Genomic DNA, 20,713 nt, shown 5'->3' on the forward strand with positions numbered 1-20,713 from the left:
AGTTACTGAAAGAGAAACAGTGAGGAGTTGAAAAATAAATAACAGAAGAAACAGATGTTAGATGTGGTTATTTATGTATTATTGTAGTGGTGGTGGTGGTGGTGGTGGTGGTGGTGGTGGTGCTGCTGGTGGATGGCAAAAAAGGAATTGTGAATCAATAGCTTTCATTAACCAGCTCCCTGTTGTGGACCTGTAGTCGTCTTCCATAGAACTGTATGCTTCTTCCATGTAATGTAGAAAGTTTTTGATATTTCCGAGAGCTATTAATTTTCATTTTTTTAAAATTTTATTTGTGTATCTGTCAGCACATCTGTTGCTCCTTTTCAGCAGTTGGTAAGTAGAACCATATTTTATCTCACTTTTGAGAGTGACTGCTATTCCAATGTGGGTGGATCAGGTTTATTCCCTGTCTTGTTGCTAAGGTGAATGCATGGACGGTTCCTGTGATTAAGCCATGGCTGAATTCCTGCCCTATCCTCACCTTGTCCTATACTATTTTGTTAATGTTGTATATTTATATAGTATTTCTGTAAAGTTTCTGGAACATCCAATACTATTGTACTAAATGGTTTACGGACAAATAGATAATTAAAATAAAATAATCTTATGTTGTTAGTATTAATTTTAGAGCTACGTATATTGAAATTAACTTTCATATAAATTTCAGTGTAGATTGCCTTGTGCCATATGTGCAGTTACTATCGTTAATATCTGATGATAAAGATGTGAAAGAATATCTTGAGAGAAGGCTACGAAGAGCCCAAGAAAGAAGTAGAAGGCATGGCTCTTCAAATACAAATGTTTCTGCAACTGTTACAACAGAAGATTTGCCACAGGTACTTTTATTTGTGTTTAAACTATTTGTATAAGGTACAAAAGTTGCTGCTAGATGTGGAAGTTCTATAAATTTTTATCTGTTCCTTATTCTTGGAATTGTGGGTACTTATGTGTGATACAGTAGTTCCTAATGGTTGTGTTAATTTATGGGAAAGTGACATTAGCAGTCATCAGCATGCAGAGTAGTTCATAAATGGTGTCTCTGGAGAATCATCAATAATTATGAAAGGTTGTTGTTCACTAGAACTGACTAGATAATCTCCCACAAGCATGTATCAGTTTTTTGTAGGTTTGGAATAACTATTTCACATTGATATGCACAGGCAGGTGGCCTTTATAAAAATCTACATTCTGCTGTTGATATACAGGGTGATTCAAAATGAATACCACAACTTTAGGAATTTAAAACTCTGCAACGACAAAAGGCAGAGCTAAGCACTATCTGTCGGCGAATTAAGGGAGCTATAAAGTTTCATTTAGTTGTACATTTGTTCGCTTGAGGCGCTGTTGACTAGGCGTCAGCGTCAGTTGATGCTAAGATGGTGACCGCTCAACAGAAAGCTTTTTGTGTTATTGAGTACGGCAGAAGTGAATCGACGACAGTTGTTCAGCGTGCATTTCGAACGAAGTATGGTGTTAAACCTCCTGATAGGTGGTGTATTAAACGTTGGTATAAACAGTTTACAGAGAATGGGTGTTTGTGCAAAGGGAAAAGTTCTGGACGGCCGAGAACGAGTGATGAAAATGTAGCACGCATCCAGCAAGCATTTGTTCGCAGCCCAGGAAAATCGACTCGCAGAGCTAGCAGAGAGCTGCAAATTCCACAATCAACTGTATGGAGAGTCCTACGAAAAAGGTTAGTTATGAAACCTGAACGTCAACTACCCGAGGCGATGGATTGGCTGCCAGGCAGCCCGTGACAAAGCACTTCATCACTGGCCTCCAAGAAGCCCTGATCTTACCCCCTGTGATTTTTTTCTTATGGGGGTATGTTAAGGATATGGTGTTTCGGCCACCTCTCCCAGCCACCATTGATGATTTGAAACGAGAAATAACAGTAGCTATCCAAACTGTTACGCCTGATATGCTACAGAGAGTGTGGAACGAGTTGGAGTATCGGGTTGATATTGCTCGAGTGTCTGGAGGGGGCCATATTGAACATCTCTGAACTTGTTTTTGAGTGAAAAAAAAAACTTTTTAAATACTCTTTGTAATGATGTATAACAGAAGGTTATATTATGTTTCTTTCATTAAATACACCTTTTTAAAGTTGTGGTATTCTTTTTGAATCACCCTGTATATTTTACGTTTTTCTGTAAGTGTGCGGTGTATTGACTGGTAATTACTAAATCAACCACAATAAATAGTTTTTATTTGTATGGTGTTACTGTTACATGCAATATTGTCAAAAGCCTGTAATATCAAAAATTGGCTGTCATTTTATATCCACATTTTTACTTGAAACTTACTTTAAATAATTAATGTTCTTTTCAATGTACTGTATGTATCACATGAGGCACAGAATGGCTGCAAATGAATGAAGCAATAAAGAACAAAATTGCTGTATTATTAAGGTCCTCAAAAATAAGAACATTAGCCTTTGAAGTGCTATGCAAGTTACAGGAGATGGGATGCCAGCAGTGTTATTTACTGGTGATTTGAAGGTGTAGGATTATAATGAGGAAGTAGTGCAGTAACAGGTAGATGTTTAGGGAAAAGTTGTGCAAGATTATGGCCTACAATTTAATGCAGATAGACCTGTAGTAAACATGGCACTTGGTGTGAAGCAGCTGAAATCAGTACATAGCTTAAAGTACATGGGGACTGAATAGAAGAAAATGAAAAGAATGATTAATGGGAAATCTCATATAAGATGTGAAACAAATACTAACAAAGAGATAGAGGGGCTGGCCAGTACTTACCTCTGCTCAGTACAGCCGATAGATACACATGAGGTAAGTACTGGCCAGCCCCTCTATCTCTTTGTTAATGAAAAGAATGACGTAGATAAGTGAATGTGCAAGGAAAGTTGGTAGCTTTATGAGAAGCATGAAAGAAAAATGTGTCCAGAAAAGTAAGAAGTGATACAGCAAACATATATGCCAGTTTTGTTGTACACATTATAAGAATGGTTCATGAAGGGAAGGGAAAAAAGGAAGTGTGAGCAAGTGAAATGAAGTTATTGAAAAGCCAGATAAAAGTAAAAAAAAGTGGGAAAGATGGGAACTGAAAATTTTGGAGAGAGAACACATGAGGAACGCCTACAAGAGAAGATTGAGGAAAAATTGAATATAATGATATGATAGTGTTAAGTGAAGTTTGTGTGAGGAGAAAGGAGGTAGAAAATGCCAGAGGAAGAGTATGTGGATAAAGAGGAGAGCTCTACGTGGCTCACAGTTAAATGAAGGAATGAATTGAGGAAGGAATAAATTGGAGGGGGCAGAGCAAAAGAAGTGTGAGGAGAGAGTATTGAATTTAAAATGAGTGAAGTAGTGGGGAGCAAGGGTGGGGGTACTTGCGGGGCAGGGGATAACAGAGATTGAACTCAGAAGGACTTAGGATCAAATGATGTTTTGTAATGACAGTTCCCTTACATTTAAGTATTGAAGCAGAGTATGTTTCGCTCAGTAGTGTGTTGTGCCACTGGGTGTTCTGCTTGTGGCCACTGGGGCTGTGGCTATTTGTTTTGATGGAAAGCTGGTTATACCCTCTTGCTGTGCAGAAGTTATAGCACAGCTGTTATATGACGTAACTGTTTCACAGCCCCCCCCCCTCCCCCCACTCCCCTTCAACACCAGCTCCTCTGAATTACATACGTGGGAATTGTTCTTACAACACAACTTTAGTTCAGAATTTCTTCTGGCCTCAAACTCTGCCAATCCCAGTCTCACTGTCACTACCAACATTGCCCCTACTTCTTCCTCTGTACTTATTGTACACCCGGTCTCCCTCTTTCTCCCCATCCAATACATCACTGTGTGCCCACACACAGCTCCATCTGCCTGTGCCAAGGCAAACATGCCCGATTCTGCTTTCCTATTTTGTTCCCTTGCTACTTCTCCCTCCCAACTGTCAGCCACCCTTCCCTAAATCCCTCCCTTCCCCAACCTGCCTCTTTTATCCTCTTGCTAACTCCATCTGAATCAAGTGTTTCACGCCAGTTGAATTGCAGTGATGGTGCATTGAAGTGACGGTATTCTACCCACAATCCTCCATTAACACTTTTAAAAGGAGATTATATTGGGAAATAAGTTGGATTTTATTAAGAGAGAGACCAGTTTTTTAATTGGAAAATCGCAGACACCTCTCTCCCACAGCTCCATTTTCAAACAATGAAAAATAATTATTTACATTTCTGCAGATGAAAACATAATTTGAAAGCACTACATTTTAAATGGTCTCCAGTTTCAGTGGGCTATCATTCCATTTTCTTATTGTATCTATTTATATGGATGTAAATGACAATTGTTTACATCCTATCACTGTGGTGTAGAGGAAGTTGATACAAAGTGTTTGATGAAGGACACTTGTTGTTCTTCAAGTTTATGAAACTATCACAAATTGACCTACGGAAACCATCTAAACTACAGCGCATATCCCACTCTCTTCATGCGAACTGTAGGTCCTTGAGAAAAAATGAACCAAACAATTTTGTACCAATTTTAATGTAGTTTAAGTTTGTACTGGGATAGGTTTTCGCTAGAGGTAATTTTGTTAAGTTATGCAAGAAAATGTTCAAAAGTGACCTCCAAACGCATCCCCCACCCCCATCCCCAAACACACACAAACCTGTCAGAATCTGTAATATGTTGTTCATGAGTTCATGGCAGTCCTTCCCACCATTGTATAAAAATTTGTGACTACTCGAATTTTTTGATATATTTGACCTTTTCTGGTCTTCATTGAATGGGTTATTATGCCACTGCCATAGCTATTTCATTAACATCATTAATTCAAACTCTCCTGTGGCTGTAGTGATAGTAGGGAGACTTCTGTAAATGTTGTGCAAAAGTAATTAAATTTACAATTTAATTTAAACTTAACCTTTATAAACTGAGTAGTTTCATAGTAATAAGGCCAGGCAAATAAAACAATTGATCTGTTAATTTTGTACTGTTAAAATTTTATGCTTGTAAAGTTCACGGAACTTTGAGGTAAATTTACACAAACGTCAGTTCCACAATTTGTAAATACACAAGTAAAGTGATGTCATAGTAATAATCCAGTCACTAAAGACTGAAGGAGGTCAGACATGAGGAATAATTCATGTAGTGGTATAACGGAGTGCCGTGGACAATATACTAAAATTTCTGACTGGTAAGAGGTGAGTGTGGAAATGGGGGGACGGGGGTGGTACATTTGGAGGATTGTTTTCTTTGAACAGTTTCAAAATAGCGGTCTCTAGCAAAAATGTACCCCAGTTCAAAATTAAACTACATCAAATTTCCTACAAAAAAGGCAGTATTCATTTTTCTATAGGACCCATAGTTGTGTGTGTGTGTGTGTGTGTGTGTGTGTGTGTGTGTGTGTGTGTGAGAGAGAGAGAGAGAGAGAGAGAGAGAGAGAGAGAGAGAGAGAGAGAGAGAATATTAAAAATCACCCATGATGCACATTCACTATAGCTTGTGTGGTTTTTGTGTTCCAACTTGTGGTAGTTTCCCAACTTGACGGGTCCACACGTGTCTTGTATCAAATTGCTCATCTTGACTTCCTCTGCACCTCTGTGGTACATTGTAAAGAATTGTTATTGATGCTGTGTATATTCAAATGCCATGTGACCCACTACTCTAGCATCTTAGCATCATATTTCTCAGTGTGCTACATAATGTGTGAAATAATATTGTCACCATGTGATATGTTTGAGGAATGACAAATTTTCTGTATGTCAATAGATCCGGAATCGTCTCATGAAAGAACTGGTAAGAGGATCTAATGAGGGAAAAGCAGCTGCAAAAGCTCAAAGTGATGCACAGGCAAAAGTACGACACCCAACGTATCATGTACCTGTGATGATTGACTGCAAGGCAAAGAGACCAAATATGAATATGGATTTTGTTACTGATACGGGTCCATCGTCTTTAGTTGGAGCCTTAGGTACAACAGATTGATAGAGAGAGAGTGCTGATGATTTTGTGTGTGTGTGTGTGTGTGTGTGTGTGTGTGTGTGTGTGTTTTAGTGTTAGCCAAATAGTATGTATTTTAATGAATGTGTGTAAAACACATTTACCTCATAGGTTTTTAGCACTAGTGTTAAAGACTATGTTGACGAGCATCCAACTTCATCACAATCAAATTTAGAAAACTTCACACATCTGTAAATAATTATTATTGCAACATGTAAAAATATACTCAAGAATGTATAGGAAGGTACTCAGTAGCTCAATCTCTAGAATTGTTGCTATAATGTTGTCTGGTGCCACAGCACCAGTTCTCATTATTCTCAGTGTTTCAAACTATGGAAAATCCAGGATGGAATATAACAATATTTTTCTCAGTGTTTGTGGTACATTACTGAGAAGATACACAGTTGAGCTCAAACATAATGAAGTATCTTGAACTGAATGACCTCCTCAATGCCAACCAGCATGGTTTTCGATAACATCAATCATGCGAAACCCAACTCACACTTTTTTCACATGGCACACTGAAAGCTTTGGATCAAGGCAGCCAGGAAGGTGCAGTGTTTCTTGATTTCTGAAAAGTATTTGACTCAGTACTGCACATACGCTTATTGTCAAAAGTAAGATTGTATGGAGTATAAAGTGAAATTTGTGACTGGATGGAGGACCTTGTGGTAGGGAGGACACAGCATATTCTTTTGGATGTAAAGTCATCATCAAATGTAGAAGTAACTACGAGTGTGACCCAGGGAATTGTGTTGGGATCCTGCTGTTCATGTTGTATATTAATAACCTTACAGACAATATTAATATTAAAATCAGGCTTTTTGCGGATGACAAAGTTACCTATAATGAAGTAATATCTGAGAGAAGCTGCATAAATATTCAGTCAGATCTTGGTAAGATTTCAACATGTTGCAGAGACTGGCATCTTGCTCTAAATATTCAGAAATGTAAAACTGTGCACTTGACAAAATGAAAAAATGTGGCATCCTATGATCAACTTGTACAAATATCTGGGTGGAACACTTAGTAGGGATATGAAATGTAATGATCACATAGGTTCAGTTGTGGGTAAAACAGGTGGTAGACTTTGGTTTATTGATAGAATACTGGTGCCATCTACCAAGGAAATTGCTCACAAATCACTCATGCGACCCATCCTAGATATTGCTCAAGTGTGTAGAACCCATACCAGACAGGATTATCAGAGGATATTGAATGTGTACAGAGAAGCCAAGCACAAATGGTCACAGGTTTGTTTAATCCAGGGGAGAGAGCGACAGAGGTACTGAAGGAACTGAAATGACAGACTCTTGACAACAGACATAAACTATCCCGAGAAAGTCTGTTAACAGAGTTTCAAGAACTGGTTTTAAATGACAACTCTAGGGATACACAGCAACCCCCTATGTATCGTTCACACAGGGATCGTGTGGATAAGATTAGGATAATTACTGCACCCACAGAGTCATTCAATCAATCATTCTTCCCATGCTTCATACGTGAAAGGAACAGGAAGAAATCCTAATAACTGGTACAATGGGATGTACCCTTTGCCGTGCACCTCATGGTGGTTTGCAGAGCATAGATGTAGATGTTCATGTAGCAAGCAAGGAAACAAATCAATTAGGTTATTAAGCACAGTAATAACTGCTATCACTTGTGGGCAAAATTTTACCTGTTGTGTTTATAAAGTAATGAAACCCAATTTTTTAAAATTGTAAGTAATAGGAATTTATTTGTTTCTTAATTTTGACCTGAATGGTATGAGGAAAGGAGTAAGAAAGGATGAAGAGAAAGCATGAGAGAATGAGAGTTACAAATCAGAGAAATAATTGCTTTATTCTACAGTTTAATGGTACAAAACCTCAGTATAAACAATATTTTTTGTAAATTTGCTAAATATCTGTGCTGGCTTTGTTCACAAATATAAAATTTCAAGCCAGCGAAAGACTGAACTCTACTTGTAACATATAACTGACTGTGCATAAAAACTAATTGTGTTAATAATATCCCAACTTTTTTGAATGTTTGTCCCTGTGACTTATTAGTGGTAACAGCAAATGTGGGAACAGTGTTCTTCGAAACTGAAAAGGTAAAGCAGAACCTGAATAAGACATATATGCTTGTGGAATCAAAATTCACTTAAACTGTGTGTGTCTACTTAAATCTAGGCAGTGATTAGCATTATTGTATAAAAATGTGGCACACATTGTTTCCATTAGTTAATCCTTCTTCCATACTTATTTTCTAATAAGAACAACAATGCAGTTAATTTTTAATTGTAATTTGTGTGGTGGTAAACCACTTAGGCAGAGAATTCAAAAACTGTACTGGATAGTAATTATTAACATCATAGTCATTATCATAAATTATTTTATCATAGCTGTAATAAATCTTTACTTTACCTGCCATAGCATTGAGTATATCGTTTTTGTTTATGGCATAATCTGTTGTTTTTGGTGCTAGAATAACTGAATTTAACATGGTTTGTGATAAAATGTTTTCTGCAAAATTTCCATAAATATCGTTAATGATATTACTTTGATCACCATGTAGTGGCTGTGGTAATTTAATAATATTGTCACCAAACTGTGAAAATTTCCTTGATCCATGTGGAACAACAGGTAAAATTTGTCGAAAATTACTGCTCAAAGCAAGTTTTACCTCCAAAACTTTAATGTGTATAACATTCATCTGTATACAGATCTTTAAATAATCTGTCTATAAGTTTCAATACTTGAGGTGGACACATGGAAACTTGCTCAATAAGAATCAATGAAAGTGAGTAGTCACTGTTTGATTTGTATTGATCACTGAATTTTCCAAAATTGGACTTGGCAGTTTGAACGCATTGTGGCGTAAGGCTCTACCTCTAATTAGAAGAACTGAAGCTGTACCATTAAAGGCTCTTGCAATGCAACAAAAATTCAGTGAATTTAATTTATGGATAGTTGCAGTTTGTGTGAATGTTTACCACAGTTAAGCAAATCACATTTGAGCCAGTGGTACTGAACTTAACAAATAACATGATCAATTACAGTGCGCTGTTAACAGTTGTCTCTTTCATAAAATTCATTAAATTGTAACTCTTCATTGATTGGATCTAAAACACCTACCCCAGGAAATTCTGGCATTAATGTTCGAATAGGTAACAAAGTAATCAACATGTCAAATTATGACCATTCAAAATATCATCAATTTCTAATAGTGCTCTGGTGTAAGAAATTTCTTCATTGAATTCCTGTAAGAAATCTTCACAAAAAAAACATACCAATTTCAAGCCACAATGCTAAAGTATCTGCTGGTATGTTCAATGTACAAATTAACCCAAATAAATGATTCATTTTCTTTGGCAAATTCAATTCCTTTGCTTCATTTAAAAATTCATGCCATTTATTGTCATTTGAAGCAATACTATGAGTGTGATGTGGTGCAGTAAATGTGCTGCAAACAATTCTATTTTAATTTATATAATCTTAAAATGATTTAGGGCTACAGATGTGGAATAAATGTAAATGAAAAAGTTGTACTTCCCGTTCAGTTACTACATATATGTGTGTGATAATTTTATCACCACAACATACTCTTTTCTTCCATTTCTTTCAGCATCTACCTAAACATAGTGCAAAGAAATATCTGTGTAGTGGTAAACATTCACAGATGGATAGACTTCACTTAATGCAAGGAATGCTGATAATTTTTTTTCACATTTTCAACTGCATCCTGTTCTTGTCCTACTCTGAAGTACACATTTTGTCTAGGTAGTAAATGAATATCAAACCTAATAACAGTATGCGACAGAAAATGCTTTGGAAATTCATAAATATGCCATACCACTTCAGTTGATCCAACTTAATGACCATTCACAAAATTAATCACTTCATCAATCTGATCTTCATTCCCATCTGTTCTGTCATTGCTTCTTCTATAGTTGCACTATCAAATCCTTTGTGTATGTATGTATAAAGGTATTTAACACTCATAACTGTAGTGCAAACTAAATGTGGATTACGTGGTACAATGTAATAATTGTCAAGTGATTTTCGTTGAACATTAATACTAACGCCATTATCATGCTGTCTGTGCAATGAATATCCATTAACTGATTGTCATGTGACCTTACATAAAATGTAGGGATTTTTTTATACATTTGCAGTTTATACTACACACAGAATTTTTAATAAATTTACCCCATGTTCCATGCATCATGTGTTCCGCAATATATTCGTATAGTTTACAGTGTGTTTGAATAACTGAAATTCCTGCACATACGAATTTATCAATATCACAAATGTCTACTGTTTTATTGATTTCACATAAAGTGATTAAAATATGGGCAAGTGGCAACTATCTTTTTTTTAAATTCAGTTGTGTTAATGATTGTCTGAAATTCGCCAAAAATATGTTTCATCATTACTGCATCAGTTAATTCTGTTAATTTAACTTATAATACTGGCACAATAATTTCTTGATGGGAATTAGCAGATTCGTGTAGATCAATGTTGTTAATAATTTCAGGTCATTTAGCATTGCAACTCATTGTAAAAAATAATGAATGAATGTCTCCTGAAATGTTGAGCAGTGGGGATTGCATCCAAATAATTTTGGTTTATATTTTTTGGGGAACTTGTAAGGTGATGAGTAATAATCCAATGGTCATTATGAAAAAGACACTTAAATTGTCTGTGCAAAACTATTTTTGCAGTCAACAAGAAAGTGAGAGAGAACATACTGACCAAAATTTTCAGTCTGCAACTCCATATTACCCTTTGTGCGCACTGAAAGAAAATGTTGCTACTTGCGAATTACTCAGTGGGTTCAGAAACTATGTCTGTAAATAAAAGTTTTAACTGACTGATATATTCCGTAAAAGTTTACACACACAAAATATAATAATATTGTCACGTAGAAGAAGGTGTAATTCGATGAATGACAAACACTAACTTCACTTAATGGAGGTTTATTCAGCACTTGGACATACAAGAGCGTGGAGCAAACTGCCTTCGGCCAGAACACACACAGTATATATACAGTTACAGAACATTCCAGTACAGTGATTCTTAACATTTGTGGATACTTCTAGAATGTACTAGAATTGAATATAGAAATTAAAATTTTACAGTCAAGGTGAGTTTTGAACTCACGGCAGTCCATGCAACAGTCCAGCATCACAACCACCACACCACAGTGACCACTCCACTCAGCCTCCTTAAGAGAACAGCATCTTGGTGTTACATCCTCCTAGTCCCTGAACGAGTTATCGCTCCTGCATACTCTGACTCCCGATGACTGGTGCTCACCCTAGCAGTGATCTTAGAACTTCTTTTGCCGCTACGACCTTCATCATCTTTCCGCTTGTTGCCTTTCGCTGGAGCTTCGAATTTACTCTGGGTTGCAGGATCCTTATAGGGCTTCATTTGAAGAACGTGGACCGTATATCTGATCTTTCGTCGTCTTGTGTCGGGGTTGAAATCTTCAGTTTCGTAAGTAGCATCAGACAACTGTCTTACAACCTTATAAGGTCCAAAGTAGCGCGTGAGGAGCTTCTCAGAGAGACCAACCTTCCGAACAGGAGTGAAGATCCAGACGAGGTCACCAGGCTGGTAGACAACAAGGTGGTGGCTCGCATCATACCTTCAGCGATCGTTTTCTAGAGCCTGTAGCGTGCGGAGTCGAGCCAGCTGCCAAGGTTCCTCAGCTCTAGTTAACACCTGGCCGATGTAGTTGTCGTCCACGTCATCAGGATGTAACAGAAACACAGTGTCCATCGTCATAGTCGCCTCACGCCCATGCACTAGGAAAAACGGCGTAAATCCTGTGGTGTCTTGTTTGGCGGTGTTGTAGGCAAATGTCACTAAAGGTAGCACCTCATCCCGGTTGCTCTGCTCAACATTGACAGACATTGATAGCATGTCAGCCAAGGTCTTATTAAGGCGTTCAGTAAGCCCGTTAGTTTGCAGATGGTAGGCAATCGTTATGTGATGAGTAATGTTGTACTGACGGTTTATCTCTGTCACAAGATTCGATTGAAACTCTTTCCCTCGATTCGTAATTAACAACTTTGGGGCACTGTGTTTTAATACAGTGTCTTCCACGATGAATTTGGCTACCTCGGATGCGTAAGCTGTTTTCACAGCTTTTGTAATGGAATAGCATGTCACGTAATCAGTGCAAACACCAATCAATGTATTACCACTAGCAGACATCGGAAATCGTCTGAGGAGATCAATTCCAACACAGTGGAAAGGCGTTTCGGCTGGTGGAATTAGTATGAGTTGGCCAGGTGGTTTCTGAGGAACTGCCTTTCTCCTCTGGCACTCTCGACAGTGCGACACATAGTGACGGACACTCCTAAATAAAACTAGCCAGAAAAATCTCTTGCGGATTCCATTGTGTGTCTTAATAAATCCTAAATGTCCGGTCTCAGGTGTGTCATGGAATTTGTGTAGAACATCTAAGCGCATGTGTATAGGAATCACTGGTAGCCACCTCTTTCCAAACAGATCAAAGTTTTTCTTGCAAAGTAATCCATTAGCTACCTTAAATTGTCCTTTCACATCCTCTGACCGATTTAAGGCAAGCATAATTTGAGATATCTTGGTGTCGTCCTTTTGCTCAGCAGAGAGATCCTTGAGTGCAATGAGGCAGTCACTATCTTCATCAAAGTCTTGATGGTCTTGCACAGGGTTTCTTGAGAGACAATCCGCATCTTGGTGTTTTCTTCCACTTTTGTACACTATGGTAATGTCATACTCTTGAAGATGTAAAGTCCACCTGGCAAGTCGTCCTGTTGGATCTTTAAGACCTGTCAACCAACAGAGTGAGTGATGGTCTGTAACAACTGTGAATGACCTTCCATAGAGATACTGTCAAAATTTGCACATGGCTCAGATCACAACAAGGCATCCCGTTTCTGTAGTTGAGTAGTTTCTCTCGGCTTTTGTAAGTGTCCTAGAAGCATAGACTATAACCTTTTCTTTTCCATCCGAAATTTGCACCAGAACAGCACCGATCCCATACCCACTGGCATCTGTGTGTAGTTTTGTAGGTGCTCTCTCAAGTACAGTGTCAGTCATCAGAGCTTTTTGCAGCACATCGAAAGAATCTTGTCGCGCACCAGCCCATATAAATTTAGCATCAGCTTTTAACAACTCTTGGAGTGGCCTGGCTTTGATACAAAAGTCTTTGATAAAAGGATGGTAATAAGAACATAATCCGAGGAAGCTTCTCACATCTCTAATACGTTTAGGAATAGGAAATTCTGTTATAGATGTCACCTTTTCTGGGCCTTGTTGCACACCTTCATTTGACACAAGGTGTTCAGGTATTTTGATTTCTTTTGCTCCAAAGAGACACTTTCTTGGATTAAGTTTCAGTCCGCCTTGTTGGAGACACTTACGAACGGCTGTCAGTCTTTTTTTTGTGTGTTCATCAAATGTCTCTGAGAACATTGTCATCTAAATAACTAAGACACATCGTCCACTTCAGGTGACTTAGAAGATTATCCATCATCCGTTCAAAAGTTGCTGGTTCATTACGCAAATCAAAAGGCGTTACCTTAAACTCATACAGGCCCTCAGGGGTGATGAATGCAGTTTTCTCATCATCAGCCTCATCTACTTCGATTTGCCAGTGTCCCGAGAACATGTCCATGGTGGAAAAAAAACTTAGCCCCCTTCAGACAATCTAGTGTATCGTCAGTTCGTGGAAGAGGGTAAACATCCTTTTTAGTTATCTTATTAAGCTTCCTGTAATCAACACAAAAGTGCCAACTGCCATCCTTCTTCCTGACAAGAACCACTGGTGACGATGATGTAAAGAGCAACTGATAATAGATACAGAGGTGTCATATCAAGCTAAAACTAAACAAAGGTCGCTACACTACGCATACATTGATTACCAAAAAGCCTTTGATAGTGTACCCCACTCATGGTTACTACAGATATTGGAAATATACAAAGTAGATCCTAAATTGATACAGTTTCTAAACATAGTAATGAAAAACTGGAAAACCACACTTAATATCCAAACAAATTCAGATAACATCACATCACAGCCAATACAGATTAAGCGTGGAATATACCAAGGAGACTCATTAAGTCCTTTCTGGTTCTGTCTTGCTCTGAACCCACTATCCAACATGCTAAATAATACAAATTATGGATATAATATTACTGGAACATACCCACACAAAATCACACATTTGCTATACATGGATGATCTAAAACTACTGGCAGCAACCAATCAACAACTCAACCAATTACTAAAGATAACAGAAGTATTCAGCAATGATATAAATATGGCTTTTGGAACAGACAAATGTAAGAAAAATAGCATAGTCAAGGGAAAACACACTAAACAAGAAGATTGCATATTGAATAACCACAGTGACTCCATAGAAGCGATGGAAAAAACAGATGCCTATAAATATCTAGGATACAGACAAAAATAGGAATAGATAATACAAATATTAAAGAAGAACTAAAAGAAAAATATAGACAAAGGCTAACAAAAATACTGAAAACAGAATTGACAGCAAGAAACAAGACAAAAGCTATAAATACTTATGCTATACCAATATTGACCTACTCATTTGGAGTAGTGAAATGGAGTGACACAGACCTAGAAGCACTCAATACGCTTACACGTTCACAATGCCACAAATATAGAATACATCACATACATTCAGCAACAGAAAGATTCACATTAAGCAGAAAGGAAGGAGGAAGGGGATTCATCGACATAAAAAACCTACATTATGGACAGGTAGACAATTTAAGAAAGTTCTTTCTAGAACGAGCAGAAACTAGCAAAATACGCAAAGCAATCACTCATATAAATACATCGGCTACACCACTGCAATTTCATAACCACCTCTACAACCCTTTAGATCACGTAACATCAACAGATACGAAGAAAGTAAATTGGAAAAAGAAAACACTACATGGCAAGCACCCGTATCATCTAACACAGCCACACATCGATCAAGACGCATCCAACACATGGCTAAGAAAAGGCAATATATACAGTGAGATGGAAGGATTCATGATTGCAATACAGGATCAAACAATAAACACCAGATATTACAGCAAGCATATTATTAAAGATCCCAATACCACAACAGATAAATGCAGACTTTGCAAACAACAAATAGAAACAGTAGATCACATCACAAGTGGATGTACAATACTAGCAAATACAGAATACCCCAGAAGACATGACAATATAGCAAAAATAGTACATCAACAGCTTGCCTTACAACATAAACTTATAAAACAACACGTTCCCACATACAAGTATGCACCAGAAAATGTACTGGAGAATGATGAATACAAATAATACTGGAACAGAACCATTATAACAGATAAAACAACACCACATAACAAACCTGACATCATACTCACCAATAAAAAGAAGAAATTAACACAACTAATCGAAATATCCATACCCAATACAACAAATATACAAAAGAAAACAGGAGAAAAAATTGACAAATACATCCAACTGGCTGAGGAAGTCAAGGACATGTGGCATCCGGATAAAGTTGACATTATACCAATTATACTATCAACTACAGGAGTCATACCACACAATATCCACCAGTACATCAATACAATACAGCTACATCCAAACTTATATATACAATTACAGAAATCCGTAATTATTGATACATGTTCAATTACCCGAAAGTTCCTAAATGCAATATAATATATACCGTACAGTTAAAAGGAAGTGACGCTTGATCAAGGTCCGCGTCACTTCCCATTTTTAACCAGACTTAACGTCTGAAAAAGTAAAGAAATAATAATAATAATATCCCTATCAGAAACAGCACAATATTTCTTCTGTCACCACACAGTTTGGGGATACGTGTAAAAGATTCATAGTGGTGAAATACTGAGAGACTGGATGGATGGAAACAATCTACACCTAACATGTGGTACCAAAGACATTAAAACCTTTAGATCAGCGAGATGGCAAAGTGAAACAAACCCAGACCTCTGGTGACTGCTAATACTGTAAAGGAGCCTGTGCCGTATCCAAGGATGGGCTTTTATGGGTTCCCCCACTCCCAACATCAACCAGCACTACTCAACATCAACATACAACTCCACTTACAACAACCCTGAAACCACGATGGAACTTCTGTGAGGCAAACTGGGAGCTTTATAAGAAAGACATGGATATGAATATGCACTGGATACCACCCAAGGAAGGAAACTATAGCAGATTTGTTGGCTTAATAACAGCAGCTGCAAATCATCACATTCATCAGGTACACAGAAAAGAGTATCTCCCTTGTTGTAATAAAGAAGCTGAAGACTAATGTAGAGATTTTGAAGGAACAAGCAACCCAGACACCAGAGACATGATATTGGAAACTATTGACCAGTCTCATAAAGAAAGATGGTCTGAAATCACAAAAAATCCAGACTTGATCAAAACAGTAGAAAGGCCTGGTCTTTTCTGCAGAAACGTTTGGAGGGGTGGGTTCGGGGGGTGGGGGGCGTCAGTACGTTGAGCTGCCCATCGTGGAAGTGAAGACCAGAATTAACACCCTCTCGAATAGCTTTACACATAAAAAATACACGTGGAGTGTGTTCCACTTGATACAGCATTCAAAAAAGCCACCTAGGACCCAGACTTATTCTTGCCCTTTACAACAAATGAGCAAACTAAAGCTACAAAATCACTTAAGACCAGGAAAATGGTGGGATTAGATGGTATATTTCCTGAGTTATTTAAACACCTTGGACCAAGAGCCCATGCCTGGCTACTTAAATTTTTCAATGACATATTGAACAATGGTGGCATCCATCAACAATTCAAAATAGTTCACACTTTTGCCATTCTTAAACCAGGGAAGCCTGTGGATGCAGTGAGTTACCATCACATAGCCTTGCTGAGCATATGCTACAAATTATTGGAAAGGCTCCTATATGTCAGGATATACCATCTCATTGATGACGTAACTCCACAGCACCAAGCAGGCTTCAGATTGAAATGAAACTGCTGCAACCAGGTCTTGGCCCTGATGTCACGCATTGAAGTGGATTTCCAGAAGAACATAAAGACCTCAGTAGCCTTCGTCAACCAGCCCACAGCGTGTGATACCACTTGTCTTGATGACAGATGCTAAAATTGAGTGAAAGCATCCCCTACATTGGTTTTGTAGCACTAATGTAAACCATACTATGAAACTGATATTTCAGGGTGGCACTGGAGGATTACAAAAGCAAATCATATAAGAGAAAGAACAGCCTACCTCAGGGATCAGTCTTAGCTCCCCTTCTATTTAATGTCTACACCAGCGACATGCCTGACATGAGACCTGAAAAGTTTGGTTACATTGACAATTTAGCAATAGCAACTCAGGATAAGATGTTTGGAGAAGGTAAACAAACACTTACCAATGACCTAAAGAACTTAGAACAGTATTCCAGAAAATGGAGACTCTGGCTGAACTCTTGTAAAACTGAAGTCAGCGCTTTCCATTGCAGCATCTGCCAAGTAAACAGGAAGTTGAATGTGGAGCTTTGTGGCAGGAGATTGCTGCACAGCCACTTCCCCAAACATATGGGAATAACTCTGGATAGAAACCGTACACATAAGAAACATCTGAAGATCACGGACAGAAATTAAAAAGCAGGAATAATGTAATTAGGAAGTTAGCCAGCATATCTTGGAGAGCCAGCACAGACTCCCTAACAATGGCCATACAGTCAGTCACTCTTGTACCTGGTTGCTGATTGTTACTGTCCTGTGTGGGGTAGAAGCAGCCACATTAATAGGCTCGATGTTCAGTTGAACGATAAAATGAGATTGAGATCTGGAACTTTAAAATCAACACCCTTACCCTGGCTTCCAGTTCTTACTAATATAGCGCCTCCGTCTCTTCAATGCCAATATGCTAGATTCCATGAACTGGAGAAATTAAACCTTCCAACTTAAAAAAAAAAAGAAAAACCAATGCACAAAATACTTCATAGCTTATCATGAACTTGACTGAAGTCTCAGAAACCAGTGTAGGAGGGCACTACAGAGTACAGCCTACAAGATGAGTGGAAGAAACAATGGAATTGCTATCGTACACATGAGTGAAAGCCAAAAATGAATTCCATTCTGCCCCTCCCAGGAATGAACCTTCCCAGAAACATATGGAGTACTGTGTTGCATCAGAACTGGGCACATCTGAACCAAAGAAACACTATAAAGGTGGAAAATAGCTGACAACCCCCAGTTTGACTGTGGAGCCAAAAAACAGTCACTAATTGCACATCATATGTGAAAGACCAATGAGAAAGTTTGGAGGAACCGTGGAGGACTTCATCGATGCTTTGCCCATGGCAATCAGTTGGTTAAGCTAATCAGATACACAACTGTGATTATAAGATTAAATTACTTTGATGTTTACAAATATCCAACGTGCTCCGTCTGATCTTTTCCATGTTATGTGATTTTACATCTCTGTTTAGTTTACAGTGTGACATTTACAAATTTGTAATTAACTGTATTAATGTCGGTTAGTAACAAAATTTACTGATTGTTATACACAATATCTCTGCATTTTAAACAATGAATTTACAGGTACCATATGATTCTGTAGGTACATCCTATAGTAAATACATAAATAAAGAAATGTGTCCACGTGTTCTAACATTGCAGGAGTCACAGCCATGTGTGGCTGACACACGGGAGATCAGACAGATTTGCAAAACCTTGTTATGATGATGATGGATAGCTCTTCCAACAGCCACCTGTCCACCTATGAATAACTGTGACGCCCTGGTTTTCTGCCAAAAGAAACTCAATGACAGTTCACTGCTTGGAATGCACCTCCATTACAGACACCATTTTGAAGGCACACATAGTGTTGCCGTCTATCGGAATTTCATGAAACCATAGGGGCTAAAGCAGAAATATTCTACTACATCCCACATCAAATTTTACATTTTTTTACCTGAAATTGGCAAAGAAATAAATGTGTTGCATTACTTATTACACAGGGGCAGTAGCATGCATATTGCAGTGTAGTAACTTTATTTCTAGGCTGCCTTGCCGTGAATATATTTGGTATTATGGAACAAATTAGCATACCATCCAGTGAATCAAGTAGAAAATAGCAATGGATATGCTAGTGGATCCAGTGAAGACTCTTAAGCAGAGATGGTTTTGACTGTACCAGTGATTAATTAAAAAACAAGACTGTATTTCTTTCAAATGGTGGCTCGACATCAGCTGTGGTAAAAATAGTGGCCACGTCACTTTTAACTGCATCATTGGAATGCCGGAGGTCTAAATTTTCATTAACTATAATAATCACGCAGATTTCACTATTTTCATTTTCCGCTTCAGAAAATAATCTTTCATCACAGTGAAAGAACACGTAAAAGGATTAGCTTATTCTAATTAATTAGCAGTTTCGTGCATTACATTGTTGATATTGTTGCATGATAGATTTGATTGTTCATTCAGTCTGTAGTAAAGAGCAGTGTCAATGTCATTAAAAACATAATTGCACCTAACATAGTGAATAACCATATGTGTAGAAGTCCTTGGAGCTGACTTTTAATTAAAAAAATGTTGTGTACATTAAAGTGATAAGCTCAATGTAAAGCTGTGGAATTTTGGCCTCAGAACTGACCGTAGCAATTGCTGCAGTGTAGTTGTGAATATCATTTCAATAATTCTTTGATTTCTCTTCAATTCTTGGATCATTTGAAGTGCGTGATTGAAATTTTTTTTGTTAAGCAGCAAATTAACTTCCGTGTACGACAACACAGTGGGAATGCTGTTGTATCACATACAGTAACCTCTAATGTAAAATATTTCACATTACAAAAACTGCATTGTAAATTCATCAAACTGCAACTGTGACTCTAAAAATTGTGTGGAATAACCTTGAGTGCTCATTTAATTTTATTGTTCAATAAAACAGTTGCATTATTGTGAATGTCCCCAATACTGTTATTGTCTCTACCCAAAAATTGTGTCTGTCTAGATCTGTGTGTTTCACTCTGACCCGTTAGTGTTCTTTTTCTTGGTACAGCCAAAACAAATATAGTTTCTGTATAATAACGGAAGTTGTATGTATTCAAAGCAAATAAATTAAAAACTAGGAACTTACTTAAAATTTTCTGTTAATGGTGGCAAATGACCTTGAAGTTATACAGAAAAGTAATCAAAAAGTAACCAAAATAGCTACACCAATATACAATGTTATTTACAGATTTCGTTACTTCGATAATTTGATTTCCCCAGCTGACCTCTTTGTCAGCCGGTCAGTTGGCCCATTTTTGCTGCCTAGAATGTTCTTATTACTGCAAATGAACTGTGTAAACTTACATGTCCTTCAATGCAATTTCAAGAAACACTGTTGCTTGTGCATGTCATTTATACCATAGCAAGTGATCGGTGTGCAGGAAAGAAGGTGGCAGCATTTCAGTTGCCAGTGTTTACATATTGGAGATCTTAATGCATGATAGAGAAGATATCATCAGGGGTATGAATATGAAAGCATGTACTTCCTTTTACTAATGTTAATGGCTATGTCCACATATTATTTTTTTCTTTGTGCTTATCAATGACAAAGAATGTCTTGAATTATATATGTTACATTGACTCTCTTATATAATTAATATTAAAAATAAGTACTTCAGTCTTCATGTTCATGTATTACTATTATGATATTCCCTGTGGAAAGACTGGGCCTCTGTACAAAGATCCCCATTGTCGTGCTTTTCATTAAA

General features: G+C 37.6%; 1 protein-coding gene across 2 annotated transcripts in view; it reads left to right on the forward strand.

Moving 5' to 3' along the window:
• LOC124621947 (gamma-tubulin complex component 2-like) overlaps positions 1-20,713 on the forward strand; it is a 181,304-nt gene that overhangs the window by 23,884 nt on the left and 136,707 nt on the right. For both annotated transcript variants that reach the window (XM_047147461.1, XM_047147462.1), the window contains exons 3-4: positions 668-836; positions 5,730-5,931. In XM_047147461.1, the coding sequence (XP_047003417.1) occupies positions 668-836; positions 5,730-5,931 (371 nt within the window). The remainder of the gene's footprint in view (positions 1-667; positions 837-5,729; positions 5,932-20,713) is intronic.

This window comes from Schistocerca americana, chromosome 7 (assembly GCF_021461395.2).
Source record: "Schistocerca americana isolate TAMUIC-IGC-003095 chromosome 7, iqSchAmer2.1, whole genome shotgun sequence".
Taxonomy (NCBI): domain Eukaryota; kingdom Metazoa; phylum Arthropoda; class Insecta; order Orthoptera; family Acrididae; genus Schistocerca; species Schistocerca americana.